Source organism: Symphodus melops (assembly GCF_947650265.1).
Source record: "Symphodus melops genome assembly, chromosome: 19".
Lineage (NCBI taxonomy): Eukaryota > Metazoa > Chordata > Actinopteri > Labriformes > Labridae > Symphodus > Symphodus melops.
Window position 1 is genome coordinate 10,393,782 of NC_136709.1, and position 17,951 is coordinate 10,411,732.

The 17,951-nt window shown below is 42.4% G+C and overlaps 1 protein-coding gene across 9 annotated transcripts in view; it reads left to right on the plus strand.

Annotated features, from left to right (window-relative positions):
• LOC306840613 (ryanodine receptor 3) overlaps positions 1-17,951 on the plus strand; it is a 104,195-nt gene that overhangs the window by 57,230 nt on the left and 29,014 nt on the right. For all 9 annotated transcript variants that reach the window (XM_079370014.1, XM_079370015.1, XM_079370017.1 and 6 more), the window contains 18 exons: positions 173-338; positions 716-802; positions 1,145-1,371; positions 2,170-2,977; positions 3,234-3,434; positions 5,290-5,392; positions 5,982-6,113; positions 11,901-12,174; positions 12,286-12,400; positions 13,019-13,151; positions 13,900-14,003; positions 14,520-14,655; positions 14,864-15,050; positions 15,154-15,262; positions 15,344-15,464; positions 16,017-16,186; positions 17,007-17,227; positions 17,614-17,704. In XM_079370014.1, coding sequence (XP_079226140.1) covers positions 173-338; positions 716-802; positions 1,145-1,371; positions 2,170-2,977; positions 3,234-3,434; positions 5,290-5,392; positions 5,982-6,113; positions 11,901-12,174; positions 12,286-12,400; positions 13,019-13,151; positions 13,900-14,003; positions 14,520-14,655; positions 14,864-15,050; positions 15,154-15,262; positions 15,344-15,464; positions 16,017-16,186; positions 17,007-17,227; positions 17,614-17,704 — 3,385 coding nt within the window. The remainder of the gene's footprint in view (positions 1-172; positions 339-715; positions 803-1,144; positions 1,372-2,169; positions 2,978-3,233; positions 3,435-5,289; positions 5,393-5,981; positions 6,114-11,900; positions 12,175-12,285; positions 12,401-13,018; positions 13,152-13,899; positions 14,004-14,519; positions 14,656-14,863; positions 15,051-15,153; positions 15,263-15,343; positions 15,465-16,016; positions 16,187-17,006; positions 17,228-17,613; positions 17,705-17,951) is intronic.

Here is a 17,951-nt window from a genome sequence, read left to right on the forward strand (position 1 = left end):
AATGTGAATATGATGATTGGTTGCACTTGTTCCCGTAGTTATTTTTCTCTTCATTATATAGGACCTGCAAACCACTTATTGAATGTGAATGTTCTGTTTTTCAGCCTTTATTTCAATAAAAATGTAGGCTATGTTAAGACGAGATGAGTCATTGTTTTTCCCCCTCTGACAGCGTGAGGAGGAGTAACTGCTACATGGTGTGGGGTGGTGATGTGACAAATTCGGCTCACGCCTCAAGTCGCACTAATGTGGACCTGGAGATTGGCTGTCTGATTGACCTGGCCACTGGCACGCTGACGTTCACTGTCAACGGAAAGGAGATATCCACATCCTATCAGGTACTGACTTACTTAGGGAATTAACAAGGAACATTAATCTTCACTTTTGCATATTTTCCTGAACAGAGTTGTGACGTCTACATAGTTGAACGTCAGACTTTCCCCTTTAAAGATTTACTCTGAGAACTAAATCTGACAGAACCTTTAGAAGGGTATAATCTTCTTATGTTCTCCCTCACTGAAACTCTGTGACGCTTTACCCAGTGCTTAGTCATCCTGCCAGCTGACACCCTCCAATGATCATGCACACACATTATAGGCACACGATAAGCACTGTGGTGGAGTGTCATGATGCATCATTAAGCTGCTTTCCGCAAGTCATGCCTTCTCGCTGCTCTTCAAGTTTTGATGTGTACTTCCTTTATTTTCTGCTCCAGGTGGAACCAAACACCAAGCTATTCCCTGCTGTGTTTGTGCGACCAACAAGCCCTAACCTCTTCCAATTTGAGTTGTCTAAAATAAAGGTAGAGTCCCATTATTGCCTGGTTACAACAACCTTGTTGGTAGTATGATGTCTGCAAAGCAATAACAATAAAATCCTGCAAACGCACACAATAATGGTTAGAGGATTTGCAGTTTTCACTGCACACAGCATGCTCTTTTTCACTTGAATCTTTTCACACTACCTTATTTTAAACTAACACTGTGTTCATCTGCAAGACTAATATTTATGCATTCTAGTATCATCTGTTCACGCAACTCAAAATGACTGTCTCTTACAGAGTAGGAAAAGGTGCGTCTTATGACACTGTAACAAGATGAAAGTGGAGGTAAAACAGTAACCTATTGTTGTGTGACCTCTCCAGAATGCCATGCCTTTGTCATCAGCCATCTTCAAGAGTGAGCATAAGAACCCTGTGCCTCAGTGTCCGCCCCGTCTCGATGTCCAGACCATCAACGCTGTGCTGTGGAGCCGCATGCCAAACACCTTCCTCAAAGTGGAAACAGCCAGAGTCAGTGAGAGGCACGGCTGGATGGTGCAGTGTGTGGAGCCCCTGCAGATGTTGGCTGTGCATATACCTGAGGAGAACAGGTACTGTACATCGCTTTTCAATGCATATGATCTGTTTATCATCTATTCAGTGGGTCTTAGCAGATTTTGAACACAGCACTTTTAGGAGAAATAAGTTAGATGGCTTTCTTGCCTCCACAAGAAGCAGAATCAGGAGGTGATAAGCTTAATTAAAATGGTAAAATGGACTTCACTTACATTGTGTTTGTAATCTTCAGAACACTCAAAGCACGTTCTACTACATGTCACATCCAACACTGACACACACATACTGATGACAGAGGCTGCTCTGCACAGTGTCAACTAACCCTTTAGGATCTAACTAACTGTATTCATACCATAGGCAGCATGATATACATATCTTTTTCTTTGTTTTTAAATGTCTTTACCCAGACATAGGAAACAAGCATTCATAGAAAAAACTTCATTCATACATTGTCACTTTTAAATCATTGCCGATTAAATAGAATTTTTAAGGAAATGCCGTTTCAAATGATAAAATTGTACATGCATTTAACTTAGATATTTCAACTAATAGTATTGCATATTGATTTAAAGACAAATAGTCTTTTTCAGCTGCACCTGTTCCCATGTTCCACATTAACACTTAGTTTTTCCACCAAAAAATCTAGGGATTTCTTTTTCACTTTACCACTTCATATGTCTTTGTCTGCATCTAAAATCAGATTCCTACACTCTAAAAAAAAAAAAAACGTAAGACAAACGTAACTTGCATTGTTTACACATTATAAATGCTGTCTGGCTTTGTAGCGTCTAGAGGTGGAATTTGCTCAACCTCTGTCACGTCTCCTTCCCTAGGTGTGTCGACATCATGGAGCTGTCCGAGCAGGAGGACATGAAGACGTTCCACTACCACACCCTGAAGCTCTACTGCGCTCTCTGCGCTCTGGGAAACACCCGCGTGGCCCATGCCCTCTGCAGCCATCTCGACCAATCACAGCTGCTCTACACCATCGACAATCAGTACCTATCTGGGATGTTACGTGAGGGCTTCTACAGCGTCCTGATCAGCACACACCTGGAGACAGCCAAAGAGGCGCGGCTCATGATGAAAGATGAGTTCATCATCCCTGTCACGCCTGAGACGCGATCCATTCGGCTTTTCTCGGACGCTTCCAAAAAGCACCTCCCGCCTGGGGTGGGGCTAAGTACTTCCCTAAAACCCCGCCTTAACTTTGCCCCACCCTGTTTCATCAGCACCAAACAGGAACAGCATCTCTATAGTCCGCAAATCCCACTAGACGCTCTGAAGGAGAAAGCAATTATAATGTTGACAGAGGCTGTTCAGGGTGGAGGGCACCATATCCGAGATCCTGTCGGGGGAGGCGTGGAGTACCAGTTTGTGCCAATCCTCAAACTCATCAGCACTTTGCTGACTATGGGCGTGCTGGGCAGTGAGGACGTCCATAAAATCTTGCTGCTCGTCGACCCAAATGTTTTCCGAGAGACACGCGAGGAGGGGGCCACAGGGGCCACGGACAAAGAAGGAGTCACAGGGGCGGAGGAGAAGGCAGTGGAGGCTGGAGAGGAGGAGGCAGCCAAAGAGGCAAAACAACCAATAAAAGGGCTGCTAGAGAAGAGGCTACCTGAGCCTGTTAAAAGACAGGTAAGACTAGATTCATCTGTGTGTAAACCACAGAAGGAGATTTTTTTTCACACCTTGAGACACCTGTAAGCTCATACGAAATGGTTGTGTAACACATTGAACGCGTGATCGCCTTTTTAAAACGTCTCTATAATCAGCCGGATCTTGTGAAGCCATACAGCCGCTAGTGTGTCTCCTTACATTCTTCTCATCCCCGTTGTGTCCGGGTACGCAACGGTGATTTAAAAGTGTCTGTGTTTGGATGTCTGCTCCCCAGATGTGCGAGCTGCTCCACTATTTCTGCGACTGCGAGCTGAAGCACCGTATCGAGGCCATCGTGTCCTTCTCCGACAGCTTCGTCTCCAAGCTGCAGTACAACCAGAAGTTCCGTTACAATGAGCTAATGCTGGCCCTCAACATGTCTGCTGCTGTCACCGCAAAGAAGACCAAAGAGTTTAGATCGCCCCCTCAAGAACAGGTGAGACGAGGCTGTAGTCACTACAGGGCTGCTGGGAAGGATATCAGAAAGGCCAGAAACATTGTGTAAGCTAATGAGCTCATGTTTTGTTCTACCGGCCACTGAAATTGTGTACCTATTGCCAGTCCCTAACCCAGTTGGGCACAATATTGTTCACAAACGACCTTAATTTGCCAGCCCTACTTCCCTGCAGTCCTTATATCCACACACATTCACTTCTCCTCTCTATAATAGGCTAAACACAACAGCATGTGTGTTTCGTTCACGGTTCTGCTTTCGAGCAGGCGTCTTTCTCTCTCTGATTACCTGGACCTTCACAGCATGTGTCCTTATCTTAGAGAGCAGGTGCTGATCGTCCATCTTCCACGGGGAACAAGCTGCATTGATAATAATTATCATTAAAAATTGGCATCATAACTTCGCCTCAGTTGTCAGTTAACTTGTGCTATAGCTGCTTTGCTCCTCAGGATCGCCATGACTCTCCCTGGTCATGCAGCTGTGAGTGACGGCTTGATCGGTACACACATACTTTATAGTTAAGTGGCACAGTTGTGAAATTGTATTAACATTTAAAAGTATGGAACCCGGATATAAGATGATCCCACTTTTTTCAAGGGGGAAAAAAGTCTTATATTTGGACCAATGTGGTAAATAAGAGAAGAAAACATCTTTGCATTTTGCTAACATGCACAAAATGATGCTTAAAATCTGCCTCTTGTTAAAAAAAAAAAGTGTAAGCTGATAACTAATTTTACATTTGGATGTGTTTTACATTCAAACAGGTGATTTCCCTTGTTTTTGAGGATTACAAGTGGTCAGGTTGGAAATATTTTTTTGTCCAACCTGGCAGCTGAAGAGAAGAACATCATCTAATACAAGTGATTGTTTGCAGGGTTCTTTAAAAGCTGTTCATGTTTGTGAAGATGGAGAATGGGTATTATTTAAGTTAAAGCAGGACATTACATTTTTTTAACCATGAGCTAAAGACAAGCTAGTTAAAAAAAAAAAAATATCAACAGGTTTAATATTGATTTGACTTCAGATAACAATGTGGCAAGACATAGATGGAGGTGGGTCACATGAAAGCACCTTTTTTTCACTCATTTACATCGCAGCGGTGACATCTTAACCCAGCAGCTTCACAACACTTCACACCTCCGTTCATACAACTCTGACTATCTCTCATAAGTCTCATATGTGACATCGTTGATGCTCATGCTACTTAAAATAAAACAGAAATCAGCCATGGTGGGCAAATGCCAAGGAGAGCAAATCTGTTAGAAGTGACGAATCACACGTGACCTCACAGAAAGCCTGCAGGCTCAATGCTTCAAATGAAGCATGTAACTAGATCATTCAATCGGAGACGTTATATAACTTCAGTCATTTCTCACATACATGGCCAGTTTCTCTCTTCAGCCTCAGGTTCCTTTTTTTAAGCTTTTGTGTTGCTGGTTTTGGTTTCAGAGTGAACGAGAGCATGCCCTTACCCGGACAACACACTCTCTCTCTCTCGCGTGTGTGTGTGTGTCTTGTTCGAAGCTTCAAGGCCAAGTCATCCTTCTTGTCTTTGGTGTCATTGCTCCAATGGGAGAGCACGCTCAGCCACACACATACAGTGTCCCTTAAGGGTCACAGCAGGAGATGGAGTTCAGTGCTTCACTGCTACTTTAATGACATGTCAGAGCGTCCTTCAGCCTGTGAGCACTGAGGCAGAATTAAACTGTTTTGTCTTTTTTTACTCCAATAATCCTACAATTGGATCCATCAAGCTGAGATTGCTATTCAACCCAAGCTGAAACATATTACCAGAAACAGCTTAAATGTCTGAATTTATTGTTTTATTTTATTTTAGATCAACATGCTGCTGACATTCAGTACAGGTGAGGACTGTCCGTGTCCCACAGACATCCAGGAGGAACTGTACGACTTCCACACCCAGCTGCAGCTCCACTGTGGTGAGATGAAGAAACTACATCTTAATAATGAACATGCATGAGCTTATCAGACTTGAGCCAATTATCTTATAGTGCTGAATGTACAATATGCAATGGATATAGTAGCCGACGTGGAATATAGAGGACATAAAATATGGATTAATTTTGTCTTTTAAAAACCGTTCTGTAAACATTGGCTGAATTCAAACAGTAATTACTCTGAATGGTGTCCTCCTTCTCCCTCTGCATCACTCTCTGTTTCTGCTGAGCGGTTACAGTTCACTGCCTCTCAGATTGCTCTGACATCTTGATGCGATGATAAATAATTGAATAGCCCAATTCTCCGAGGTACAACAGATCTAATGGCAGTTTCAGCCGTGCCGCAAAGCCCCGACCTGTCATGGCCCCCCGCCACGCAGAGAGCAATAACATACAGCTTTTAAATTGCAAAGGAATTGCAGACAGTGTACCTTCCATACTGCACACTGTATATACATGACGTGACGGCTAGCCCCGCAGGAGCATGCTCGGCAGAGATACGGCTTTAATAAGATTTGATATCAATGTTTATATAGTATGTCTATCTGTTTGTGCTGTTTGTACCGTATAGGAATCCCTATGGAGGAAGATGAGGACGAGCAAGCTACATCCATCAGAGGTCGCCTCTTAATGCTAGTGAACAAGATCAAAGGCCAGGCTCACAAGGCAGAGGAGCCCACAGAGAAGGAGCAAGCTGCACCATGTGAGAAAGTCACTGTTTATTATAATTCAACATATTATTCTTATATCTATGAGGCTGTCGTACACAGGCTTATAACTCCTGGGTCCAGGACGTCTCATATATGGAAACTATTTTCAGATTTGCACCAGGACGAAGATAAAAGCTTTTAAAAGCTTATGTTATCATTTTTCATTTCAAATCTACACTTTAGTTAGTTTTGAAATGAAACTAACTTCCCTTATTTATTTCACAGAAGTAGCTGTTCTATGAAGTTAGCTCATATGACATCCATTAGGCTATACAGTAAGGCTTATTGATGTATTTGTATGTTGGCTGCAGAGGCACTGCTTGTTAACACAGGACAGGTGCCTTGGGGCCCCAGACCAGTAGGGAGCCCATTTTCAAACGGGCACATTTTACAATGACCATAGGAAAGCTCTCCTGGAGGGCCCCATCTGACAGCTCTCACTCTCGTTGCCCTGTTGAACACTGGTTGGCTGAAAAGGTTTCTTTTCTACTTTAAGCTGCTCGCTCTTATCAAACATCGTGCGGAAGTTTACAGTGATCTATTAGACTCCTGTAAAAATGTTGTTGAAATTTGTTGAACTCTGCACAAGACAGCTACGATGAGGTACACAACAGCAGCTTTCCAAAGACAGGTTCAGGGAAGCCAGTCTGTCTTTCTTATCAAACCAAATGAGCACTGTGAGCAGTTTGATTCATAAAACCTGAGCTATCATCATTCCAGAGATATAAACCTTCATCATAGATGGATTTTTTGGGAAGTTGTTTTTGGGGTCTGGGTCAGTTGAAGAGACATAAAATGTCAGGAGGGGGAAAGGGGGGGATGATGTGCAGCAAAGGACCGAGGTGGGATTCAAACCCACAACCGCTGGAAGGATTTTAGACTGTAAATGGGTTTGACATAACTGCTTGGCGAATCGACGCTCAACCGCTTATTTTTTTTTAAAACAGGGGGATACTGAATCAACTGTGCATTTACAGGGATTTAGTGTAGGTTCATGATAAGAAAAACAGTTTATCCAATATGCCCTTGTTACCATAGCAACGTACAGCACAGACAACACGAGAAACATTTAATGCTCTGTCAATGGTGTGGTCTTTTTTTCTAAGGTTCTACTTCGAGGTCAAAATGTGTCAAACTTCCTAAATAATCGCCCTTGAGCAATACAGCACGTTAAGTTTGTTCTATTCTCTACACAGCGTGTACAACATTTAATGCTTTACATAAAGTAACAAATGTTTCTTTTGCACGTTATCCATTTATGTATTACTACATTCTGCTTGTTTACGGTGTCTTCACCTCGTTTTGTACGAGCTCTCTATCTGTGTTTCTCTCTGAAAGAAATAATTAGAAAACAGGCGCCCCCTCTATTGCACCTCTAGCATCCTCAGGCTTTCGTCTATTTGTCTGTTCGTGTCATGTGGACTGTGTCATCGGGTGGCAGTCATTTCCATATCAATTTCTTTTCAATTCTATTATGGTAATATATGGAGCCGGGTGGCGGAGAGGCTCTAGAGTGGAGAGCATCTTCCGTCAGTCGCTCTGGGAGATGAGGGAAAAAGAGCCAAGAGAAAAAAAACTGGTTATAAAACCAAATCCTTCAAGTGATTAAACTCATAGACACATACCTGCACACCACACGATGATGTGCACACACAAATCTAAAAACCATTTCATTCGCAGCAATCACTGACTGGAGTGTAACAATACAATAAATGAAGAATAAGTTGCATCTTTTTTCATCCTCTAGTAACACTCTGTGTAAGAGAACGCCAAACAAGCTGCTGATTGCGAATTATTACTTTACTGATACAAAATAAATTTTTATGGTTCTGTTTGCTTTCAGTGTGGGAGGTAGCGTGTTATCTGAAACTGCGTCTCAGTATTTGATGTTTTGAATTTACTGTCTAAGCGTACGTCTCCATATATAGCTGCAATTTTTCACGTAGATGTGATTGAAAATGTTCCTCTTCTGGCAGTAAAACAAGACTCGGGTGTCTGCCTTGATCAGCTTGAAAGTGAGTAATGTATTCCTTTTGATCGATCTCAGTGGTAACACTGTGATCTAATCACCCATGGACAGAACTGGGCTGAAATATTTGTCTGGGAATGCAGGTGCAGAAAAGGCAATCCTCCTGCTGGGATTTGGTGTGACCCCGATGTGAAGCACATAAGACACCACAGGAGCGAGGCTGGATGAAAATAGAGGACAAGTATGTAATATAGAGTGCTCTGGGTGGTGGTGGTGGTGGTTCCACTGGTCTCTGCAGGGCGATGTGTGAATGCTGATTGATTAGGAGGCTGGTTGGTGGAGGCAGCTGCAGTTCAGGGGAGCATCACATTCACTTCTGAAACAGCTGCAAGTGTAGGAAAAGCACTTTTTTTTTTTTTGGAAGAAGGGTGTTTTCTTTTATATGACTTTCGCATAGTAGTTTAAAATTCACCACCTGACTCTTTGATTCACATTCAACAACATTAACAACAAGACAACAGTCTACAGCCAGAGCAGCAGCTCTGTGATGCTCTAGCTAGCACTAGCTAAATGCTAATCTTGGCATCCTCATACCCTCAGATTACCAATGCTAAACAGTTTAACCTTAACACGCAATGTTGACTTAATCTAAGACGTTCTCCAGCTATGATGTACATGCTAGCATGTTAACTAATGCTAATTAGTGCTTACACAAAGTACAGCTGAGAAGCAAATATTTGGCCACAACCAAAAGTATTCTATGTATTAACTTAGACAGATGGCTCAGCTTGATTTAGGGTTAACTGTTCATGAACGTTGCAACCGTTTATGATAAGGGAGGAATGAAATAATGAACAAATGTCTTGGCAGTGCATGAAAAGCGAAACTTCAGTAAGGGGGACTGGGGTAAGAAGAGCCTTTATTCATATTTAGGATCACAACATGAAGGCAATCATAATGTTGCATCCCTTCAAACAAACAGAGTGAGTGTAAACATAACTGGCACAATTTACCTCGTGGGTGGAGTAAGTTGAGCTGTATCCAGACTCCCCACCATCAAACTTCCTACCTCCCCCCCCAACCCCTCACCTTCTCCCTCCTTAAATGACCATCACTTACTCAAATCCATGTGTATTTTTATTTAATATACACAATTCAACAGGCTTTTTTTATTGTTATGGCATATTACTGCCTAATAGCTGTTTTGTATAATAATAATAATACCCTAGTGCACTTGGAAAGAAAACATTAACAGCTGTGTTTTTGGAAAGAAAACACTGAAACTGAATCCTTGGTCTAAAATCATGTTTTTTGATGTCCTTGCTGACAGTAAGTTTTGCGATTACATCACATGTTAGGAAAAGTCCTTCATCTTTCTATTTAGATATTATGGCCTACCGGCTCAACTTACCTCATTAGTCCCAACGGCAAAAATGGCACACTTTTATTATTTTTATTGTTTTTGTAGGTAAATGTAAAATTATCGATTTTGTTCTGAACACAATTCTCATGAAACATATGATAGACTTAATTTTCAAAAATTTTCAGAAGTGAATAATGTTTTGGGGGGTTTTTTTTGGAAATAAAGGTCGTACCACTTTACCCATGTGGTTTTTACCTTCAAAATCTTTTTCTTTTCTTTTTTTTTTACTGTTTCCCAGCAACAATGGACCTCTATGGACTAAAGCTGTTGATATTGCCATCCACATAGCTCAGTCTCAAGCAAAGTTGAAATCTCTTATTAGAGAAGTGTTTGTAAGGAGTCACTTGAGTGTAAATGGCATGATGTATCCTGCACCATTGCTCCAGCTGCAATTTTTTCCCCATCATGCTTCTCTCAGTGAAACGCCAGAGATGCTAAAAGGCCTGTGTTTATTATTTCACAGGAAGACGTAAAAGGAAGGGAGGAAAGACTTCTCTTCTCCTGTGATGAATCATTTATCCACCAGCAGAATTTAATGCTCAGAGGTGATGAAATATGTGTGAGACAGGAGAGTGGGAACTGTCATATTAGAATAATTCAGCTCCCGGTCAATGAAGCTGTGGACCGGTCAGATTTAATGGATGTGGGGGGGGAGAACATTGAAAGGGTGCGTTCAAGAGTGGAACCGACAGAAATGGAACAAACAAGTGTGACAGAATGAGAGTCAGGTGTTGTCAAGCCTTTTGGCCGAGAGGAAGAAACGTTGTTTCTCATTTTGAAACAAGCTGGCACTTGTGCCCTTTTTCCGACACCCACGCAACTCTGCACGAGGGAAGGATCGGTTACGGTTGACTGTGACTTTCTACTGCCTACCTTCCATCTCTGACAAAAAAAAACAAACCCTGCATGGATTGACAGCCTGGTGTCATATAGTCTTTGGAAAACCAACAGATCCAATCACTAAACAGTTACAAGGGTCTTAAAAAAGCAATCAGCTAATTGCAATTCTTGTAAGGAAATCAATTGCACATAAATGGCTCCATCTTTTATGCTTCTGAGTTGTTTAATTGATGCCTCTTTCCCCTTTGTGCATTCGGACCCCAAAGAACAGACTCACAAATAACTCACATCGTATTGATCCAGATTTAATGAAGCCTTCAGGGTACCCTTCCCACAAGCTGTCCAAACAAATGTCTCAAATCAAACCACAGAAGAAGAATACTGCGCAGAACAATTAATGCTGTCCATTCCCTTTCTAATTTATTACATTCAAGTACTGTCTTTAGTGTCTTTCATGAATGAACCTGCATGCTTTGTTTTCCGTTACACAGAGAAGAAGTTATTGTTGAATCACAGCTATGTACCAGTTAATAGTCGGGGTTTGTTAAGATGGTGGGAAGCATACAAGCGTTAAACCACCTGAATTTCAAGGAGCTGTGTCTTTAGTTTTGGGCCTACAGTTCTAATTGCATCATCTTTAGGAGGCTCATTTTCATTTTTATCATTCTAATAGAAGTGTCTCTGTCTGTCTCTGTGTGTGCTTTAATGTGTTTCTACTTGTGCTTCTGTGCATTCTGGGAACAAAGGTCAGTTAGTAGGGCTGCTTTGAGGTTTTGATGTGAACTCGATGTAAGTTAGAGGAGGTAGGCTTCATAAAATGGTCCTCTTTAGGCTATGCAGTGAACACTTTCTTTACTATTTTAAAGGCAATTTGAATATTGTTGTTAAAAATAAGAAAAGCCCAACATTTTTTAAGGTGTATATTTGGGCTTTATGCCTTTTATTTGAGAGACAGGACAAAAGATAGTCAGAATTGGTGGAGAGAGAGAGAGAGAGAGAGAGAGAGAGTGGAAAGTGACATGCCACAGGTCGGATTCAAACCCCTGTGTCGCCCACTTTGAGTGTGCAATAACCACTAGGCTAACGACTCCCCAAAGCCCAACATTTTTACACTGAAACCCGCCTTGATTGATTAATGTTTCTGTGATAGGGAAGGTTCTATCTCTGTAATAATAACACTCTGGTATTCATATGACCTATTCAAATGTTTAAATCAGTACAGCATAAAAGCTGGTGTCCATGTTTAAAGCACAAATGTTGAATGAAACAGAAAATGTGCAGGAGAGAAGTTTTATATTTTTAGTCAGTAACTTTCAGACACTTCTTAAAACAAATTAAGGACAAGCTCAGGTAGAACTTTTTAATTCCCAAAAAATCTCAAGACAGGCTGCTCCAAATGACAATAAGAATGAAGAGCAACAACATATCACCAAGCATAAGAGTGATATAAAATATATAGTGTGTAAGGGTGGATTTCAAAGTGCCTGATAGAATAAGCACAGTCTAGAAGTAAGAAAATGAGTTATCTGTCCCAACCTGTGTTGACAGCCAACCTGAAGGAGCTGATCTCTCAGACGATGGTCAGCTGGGCCCAAGAGTGTCTCATCCAGGACCCTGAGCTGGTCCGGAAGATGTTCAGCCTGCTAAGGAGGCAGTATGACAGTATCGGGGAGCTGCTCCGCGCAATGAGGAAGACTTACACCATCAGCGCTGTCTCAGTCCAAGACACCATCAACCTCCTGGCCTCCCTCGGCCAGATCCGATCTCTGCTGTCGGTCCGTATGGGGAAAGAGGAGGAGAAGCTCATGATTGATGGGCTTGGGTACGTTGTGCCTAACATGTTTGAGTTATCTGAACTGTTCACATTATTTTTTTAAGATTTTGAAAAATCATACATTTTCAGGTTTCATGCATGTTTTTCTTTCCTTTACAGCGACATCATGAACAACAAAGTGTTCTACCAGCACCCCAACCTAATGAGAATACTGGGCATGCATGAGACCGTCATGGAGGTCATGGTCAATGTGCTCGGAGGAGACAAATCTCAGGTTGGATTTCTCACCTTTATTTGTATTTATGAAGGTTTACATAGGCTTATAAAGAGACACTGTCAGATTTACTGCTCCACCTCAAAAGAAATAATGTTTATTTCAGAAGTTTGTTTTTCAGTTCAGTTTTGCTTTTTATCAGTTGTTTGAGAAGTCTGGGCACAGGCATGGTGAGCGTGCGTTAATGAAGACGTGGTCCCAGTAGGTGGGCATTCTCGTTAGCCTGACAGCAGTGGAGTCTGGGAGGGAGGGTAGGAAGCACTGTTTGTGGCTGGCTGGTTGGCAAGTGTATAAAGGAGTCAGGCTTTTTAGACGTTAATTAGACCCTAAACATTCTGAGGACTTTACAGAAACAAGCCTGTAGAGAGATTGCAATAAGCACGGTATCACAGAATAAAGAAGCTAACTCCAAAACATTTTTGTTTTTTGTTTTTGAGTGACAATTTTTACATCCCTGTCCTCACATAAAAACAGTCAACGAATGTCCTTGTCAACTCTTTTTAAACAAGAAGCAGTTTTGTGTGCGTTTTTTTTTTTTTTTTGCTTAAATCATATTGGTTTAAAATCCAACCAGAAAAGATTTACGTCTCAACTTGTTTTGAATATGCCCTCCCACAGGAAATTGCTTTTCCCAAGATGGTGGCCAGCTGCTGTCGCTTCCTGTGTTACTTCTGCCGGATCAGCCGCCAGAACCAGAAAGCCATGTTTGACCACCTCAGCTACCTGCTGGAGAACAGCAGTGTAGGCCTAGGTGGGTTAACATCTCTGTCTCTCTTGTGCAGATACAACCTTTACCATAATCCACCATGAGAAGTTGTGACAAAAATGTTTGTCTTGGGGAGACGAGCAGGTCGAGACTGCAATCTGTGTGAAGTCATTCATGAAGAGCAGGCATTTAATCCTGCTAGTTGACTAGTAGGCTAGTTGACGAAACCTTGCCACTTTTTCTTGTTCGTATGTCTCACACATTCTACTTTGCCATCAGAGGACTTAGTCTGAGCCTCTGAGCTCACATATAAAAGAGGTGTGTGTGTCTGTGTGTGTGCTGAAAATCTATCAGCGAGAGCGACTCATATCCCATTCTGTTAGAAGGCAGCAGTGCCACTATCTCAGAGAGCACCCTGCTGGGGAGAGAGAGTGCCTCTGCAGGGTGCACACACACACACACACACACACACACACATGCACACACACTTTACAAACTGCTCTTTAAACAGTGATAACAAGTTATGTGAGACCTTAATACAAGTTCTATAAATAGAATGCATGCATATATCCTGTGTTAATAAATAAACAAAGGCTCTAAATAATATGGAAAGTGTTTTGGTGGAAAAGGTCACAGATGTTGAGCAGCTCTTGGCAGATTTGCTGACATAGCTTGAGAGGAGTGGAAACACCTCCCCCTGCTGTCTGTGTGCATCACTGTGTAGATATGTGAAGACGCAGGCTATATAAAAAAGAGTAAATGTTTGTCTCGGTATGTGTGCTCTGTTTTGAAGCATCACCAGCGATGAGGGGCTCCACTCCACTGGATGTGGCTGCTTCCTCTGTGATGGATAACAACGGCCTGGCGCTGGCTCTGGAGGAACCTGATCTGGACAAGGTGAAACTTCATGCTGTTGTAGTATGACGCAAAGTAATTCATTTGAAATAACCTGGGATGGAACGTTTAATGCCTGTTGTTTTACAAACACCTCATTATAAGTGCATTTAGGAGGGGGGGATAATTGTCCTTACAAAACATTGTTAGACTAGGACACAAGATAACTGACAGATCATGTATTCACTAAATCTAGCCAACCTCCTAGCAGACCCTCTGCAGCCTCTTTGGTTCAGAGTATGAACTCTTGACCTCAGGGCTCAGGAACTGAACTTGGCACTTTGCTGAACCTGCTACTTCGCACCCCATACATGTGATCATGTGATGCTTCACTTTGGTATTTTAATGATCCTTGTTCAGATCATGATTATGTGGTTAGGATTTCAATGACACAGTTGTTGATGGTCTGTGTTATGTGTTACGTTATCATGCTCTCGATGCCAGACAAATTCCCCTAGTGGCAATAAAGATTCCATTTATTTGTCTGAATATTTTGTTCTCTTTGTGCTGTACCTGTAGGTGGTCACGTACCTCGCTGGCTGCGGTCTCCAGAGTTGTCCGATGCTCCTGGCTAAAGGTTATCCAGACATCGGCTGGAACCCGATAGAAGGGGAGCGTTACCTCTCCTTCTTGCGGTTTGCTGTCTTTGTCAATGGTATGAACACAATAATCATCTGTTCATCCTCTCTTTCTGTCTCCCCACTTCCTTCCTTGTATTTATTCGGGCTTTATTCGGATGCTTAGGACATGTTTATGGTGTGCCTGATGTTATCCCTACAATATCAAGTGATGTGTTTAAGTTAAAGTGTGTTTAATGTGTTCTGCATGAGTAAACTTACATAATTCTATATTTGTTTTTGAAGGTGAGAGTGTGGAGGAGAACTCCAGCGTTGTAGTCAAGCTGCTTATCCGACGTCCGGAGTGTTTTGGACCCGCTCTGAGGGGAGAAGGAGGAAACGGTCTCCTGGCTGCCATGAAGGAAGCCATCAAGATCTCTGAGACCCCGGCGTTGGACCTGCCGGGATCTGTGCATGGATTCAGCTCGGACGTGTAAGCCTTTAAGATCAAGCAAAGCTTATCAAATCAATGCTGAGATTAGCTTTCTATCCCGCCCTCGCCTTGAGTGTTTGCTCTTCACTTTTGCTTCCGTTAGGTCTGCTGATGGTGACGATGAGGAGGAGGTTGTGCACATGGGAAACGCCATCATGTCCTTCTACTCTGCGCTCATCGATCTGCTGGGACGATGTGCCCCAGAGATGCATGTAAGTGTGAAGGAACAGTGACTTCCCGTCTCTTTTTCTGATAAAGCCTCTTTATTTACGCTCTCCTTTTCTCTACCTCAGCTCATCAACAAGGGCAAAGGTGAAGCTCTCCGTATACGTGCCATTCTGCGCTCTCTGGTGCCTACAGAAGACCTTGTGGGAATAATCAGCATACCTCTCAAAATGCCTGTCACCAACAAAGGTCAGGATGCTAACACTTAAAAACACATTATCAGCATCCTGTACAAATCCCCTTTATACTCCCATACTTTTCATTTACATCCTACTTCAGAGTGAGCGGCTCATGTGAAAGTACAATGGTTACTAAAGTCTGTACAATTAGTTCAAGGCAGAAAGTTATTGATTATATTTCACAGCTCATGCCTTTTTGATCAGCACAGCGCTTTACTGCACACCACCATAGCTCTGAGTAAGCCAGATCATCTCTGTAGCAAGCTATCATGCTCTATTTATTGATCGGTGTAAGCATGGCAAGACTCGCCTTCTTCAAGTTGCTGCCCTGAGCACCGCCGCACAGGCTCTGTGAGGAGGCCAAGAGTGAAGACAACAAGCTCCAGCAGCAGAAAACTTGCATCTGCGTGCTTCTGTATGCTGCCTAATGAATACACACGACTCCCCTAATCAGAAAAGACTTTTCATTATTTACTGCAGCCTGTTCCCTGAGCACATTGCTGCTCCACATCTGGGTGGTTTACTCTTATGTGTTGTGCCTTCCTTTCCTAATCTGTCTCAGATGGGTCAGTCACAGAGCCAGACATGTCGGCCAGCTTCTGTCCAGATCACAAGGCCCCCATGGTGCTCTTCTTGGACCGGGTGTATGGTATAGAGGATCAGTGCTTTCTGCTTCACCTGCTTGAGGTGGGCTTCCTTCCTGACCTGAGGGCAGCGACATCCCTGGACACGGTAGGTAACCCTGACAACAATGCAAGCAAGACGTGATGATTGGACAGCCTCTGTAACGTCATCAAGGTTTTTTTCAGGATCGATAGTATCGGGCCACTTTTCACACTAATGAGGTTTAAAAGTTAAGTGTTGTTAGTTTCTCTTTGGTTAATTTATATAATAGTTGGAACTCTTATTTATCAACTAAAAGTGTGTGGCATTATAAGTAGATGAAGAAAAGTGCAACATGAACATGGCTCCCTCCACTATATGCTTTAAACACTGGGTTCAAAGCTTGGCCTTAAATGTATCTACTGCATGAAATATTGTGTATACATTATGCATATCACTATGTAACATTGATATATGAATGAATGTTTATGAAATGTGTCAATCATCACATAGCATATTAAAGGTTAATTTGAAATACAGCAACAAGAAAATAAAACATTTATTAGACAGCTAACATTTGCTAGCATTAGCCTTCCTAAGCTAGCTACAGTATGTTACCATGTAAGGCAGAAATTGCAAAACCACTTGCAACATTCAACTTTTCTTAAACAAGAGTCCTTAGAAAAACATGTTTGTCACCACTGTAAGACATAGTTTTAATTTTGAACTTCTTCATGCATTATTTCAAACATTAATATAGCAGATATGAAATATAGCCTGTTTTTCGCTGTCATAAAAATGGTCAGATAATCAAGGGAGGGGTTGGGGATGAGGGGTTGCGGGGCACTGAAGGACAGAAGAGGTTTGCTTAAAAAAAAAAACTAATTTTAAAGCACTTTGATGTGTCATGGCTCTGTAAAGAAACATGCCTTGACTTTCTTTTCTTCAGGAGGGTCTGTGCACCACAGAGACGGCCCTTGCCATGAACCGCTACATTGGCTCAGCCTTACTTCCCCTCCTCACCCGCTGCGCTCCTCTCTTTGCTGGCACGGAGCACTATGCCACCCTCATCGACTCAACGCTGCACACCATCTACCGCCTGTCCAAGGGCCGCTCGCTCACCAAGGCCCAGAGAGATGCCATAGAGGAGTGCCTGCTGGCTGTGTGCAAGTAAGAAACATGTAAAACTGTCTATCAGTGGAGTTAAAAGTATGTCACTGTTGTTTTGTTTTTTGAGAAGTGATAATCAGTACAACTCTGTGTTAGCTTAGCCGGAAGAAACAGCTGAGATGTACTGCACATTTTATCTGCCTTTCAAAAAAACTTAAACAGCACAGGGCCTGTAGAATCCCTTCTAAATTACTAAGACAAAATGTGTCAGATTGTGAAGATGTCCTGGTTTAAGGCAGTCCAGAGCAACAGAGCTCTTATCTCTGTCTCTCTCTCTCTCTCTCTCTCTTTCTCTCTCTCTCTCTCGCTCTCTGTCTCTGTCTCGCTCTCTGTCTCTCTCTCTCTCTCTCTCTCTCTCTCTCTCTCTATCTAACCTTATCCTGCAGACACCTTCGCCCCTCCATGCTGCAGCAGCTCTTACGCCGCCTCGTCTTTGATGTGCCCTTGCTTTCTGATTACTGCAAGATGCCTCTAAGGGTGGGCAACAATCTCTTTACTTTTCTTGCTATTTGAAAAGCCCATTCTGACTGTTGCTCTTCTCCTTGTTTGCTCCTGCTTTTCTTTTAAACACAAGTAAACCACTGTTGTGTCCATGTGTTAGCTGCCTTGTAGCCTTGCTTTACCTTTATTCAGTCGATTGTGAGCTCTGTGGAAAGATAACAACAGCTTATTTCGACCAACTCTATTGCAAATATACTTTTAAAGTACAAGTGTTCACCTTTCA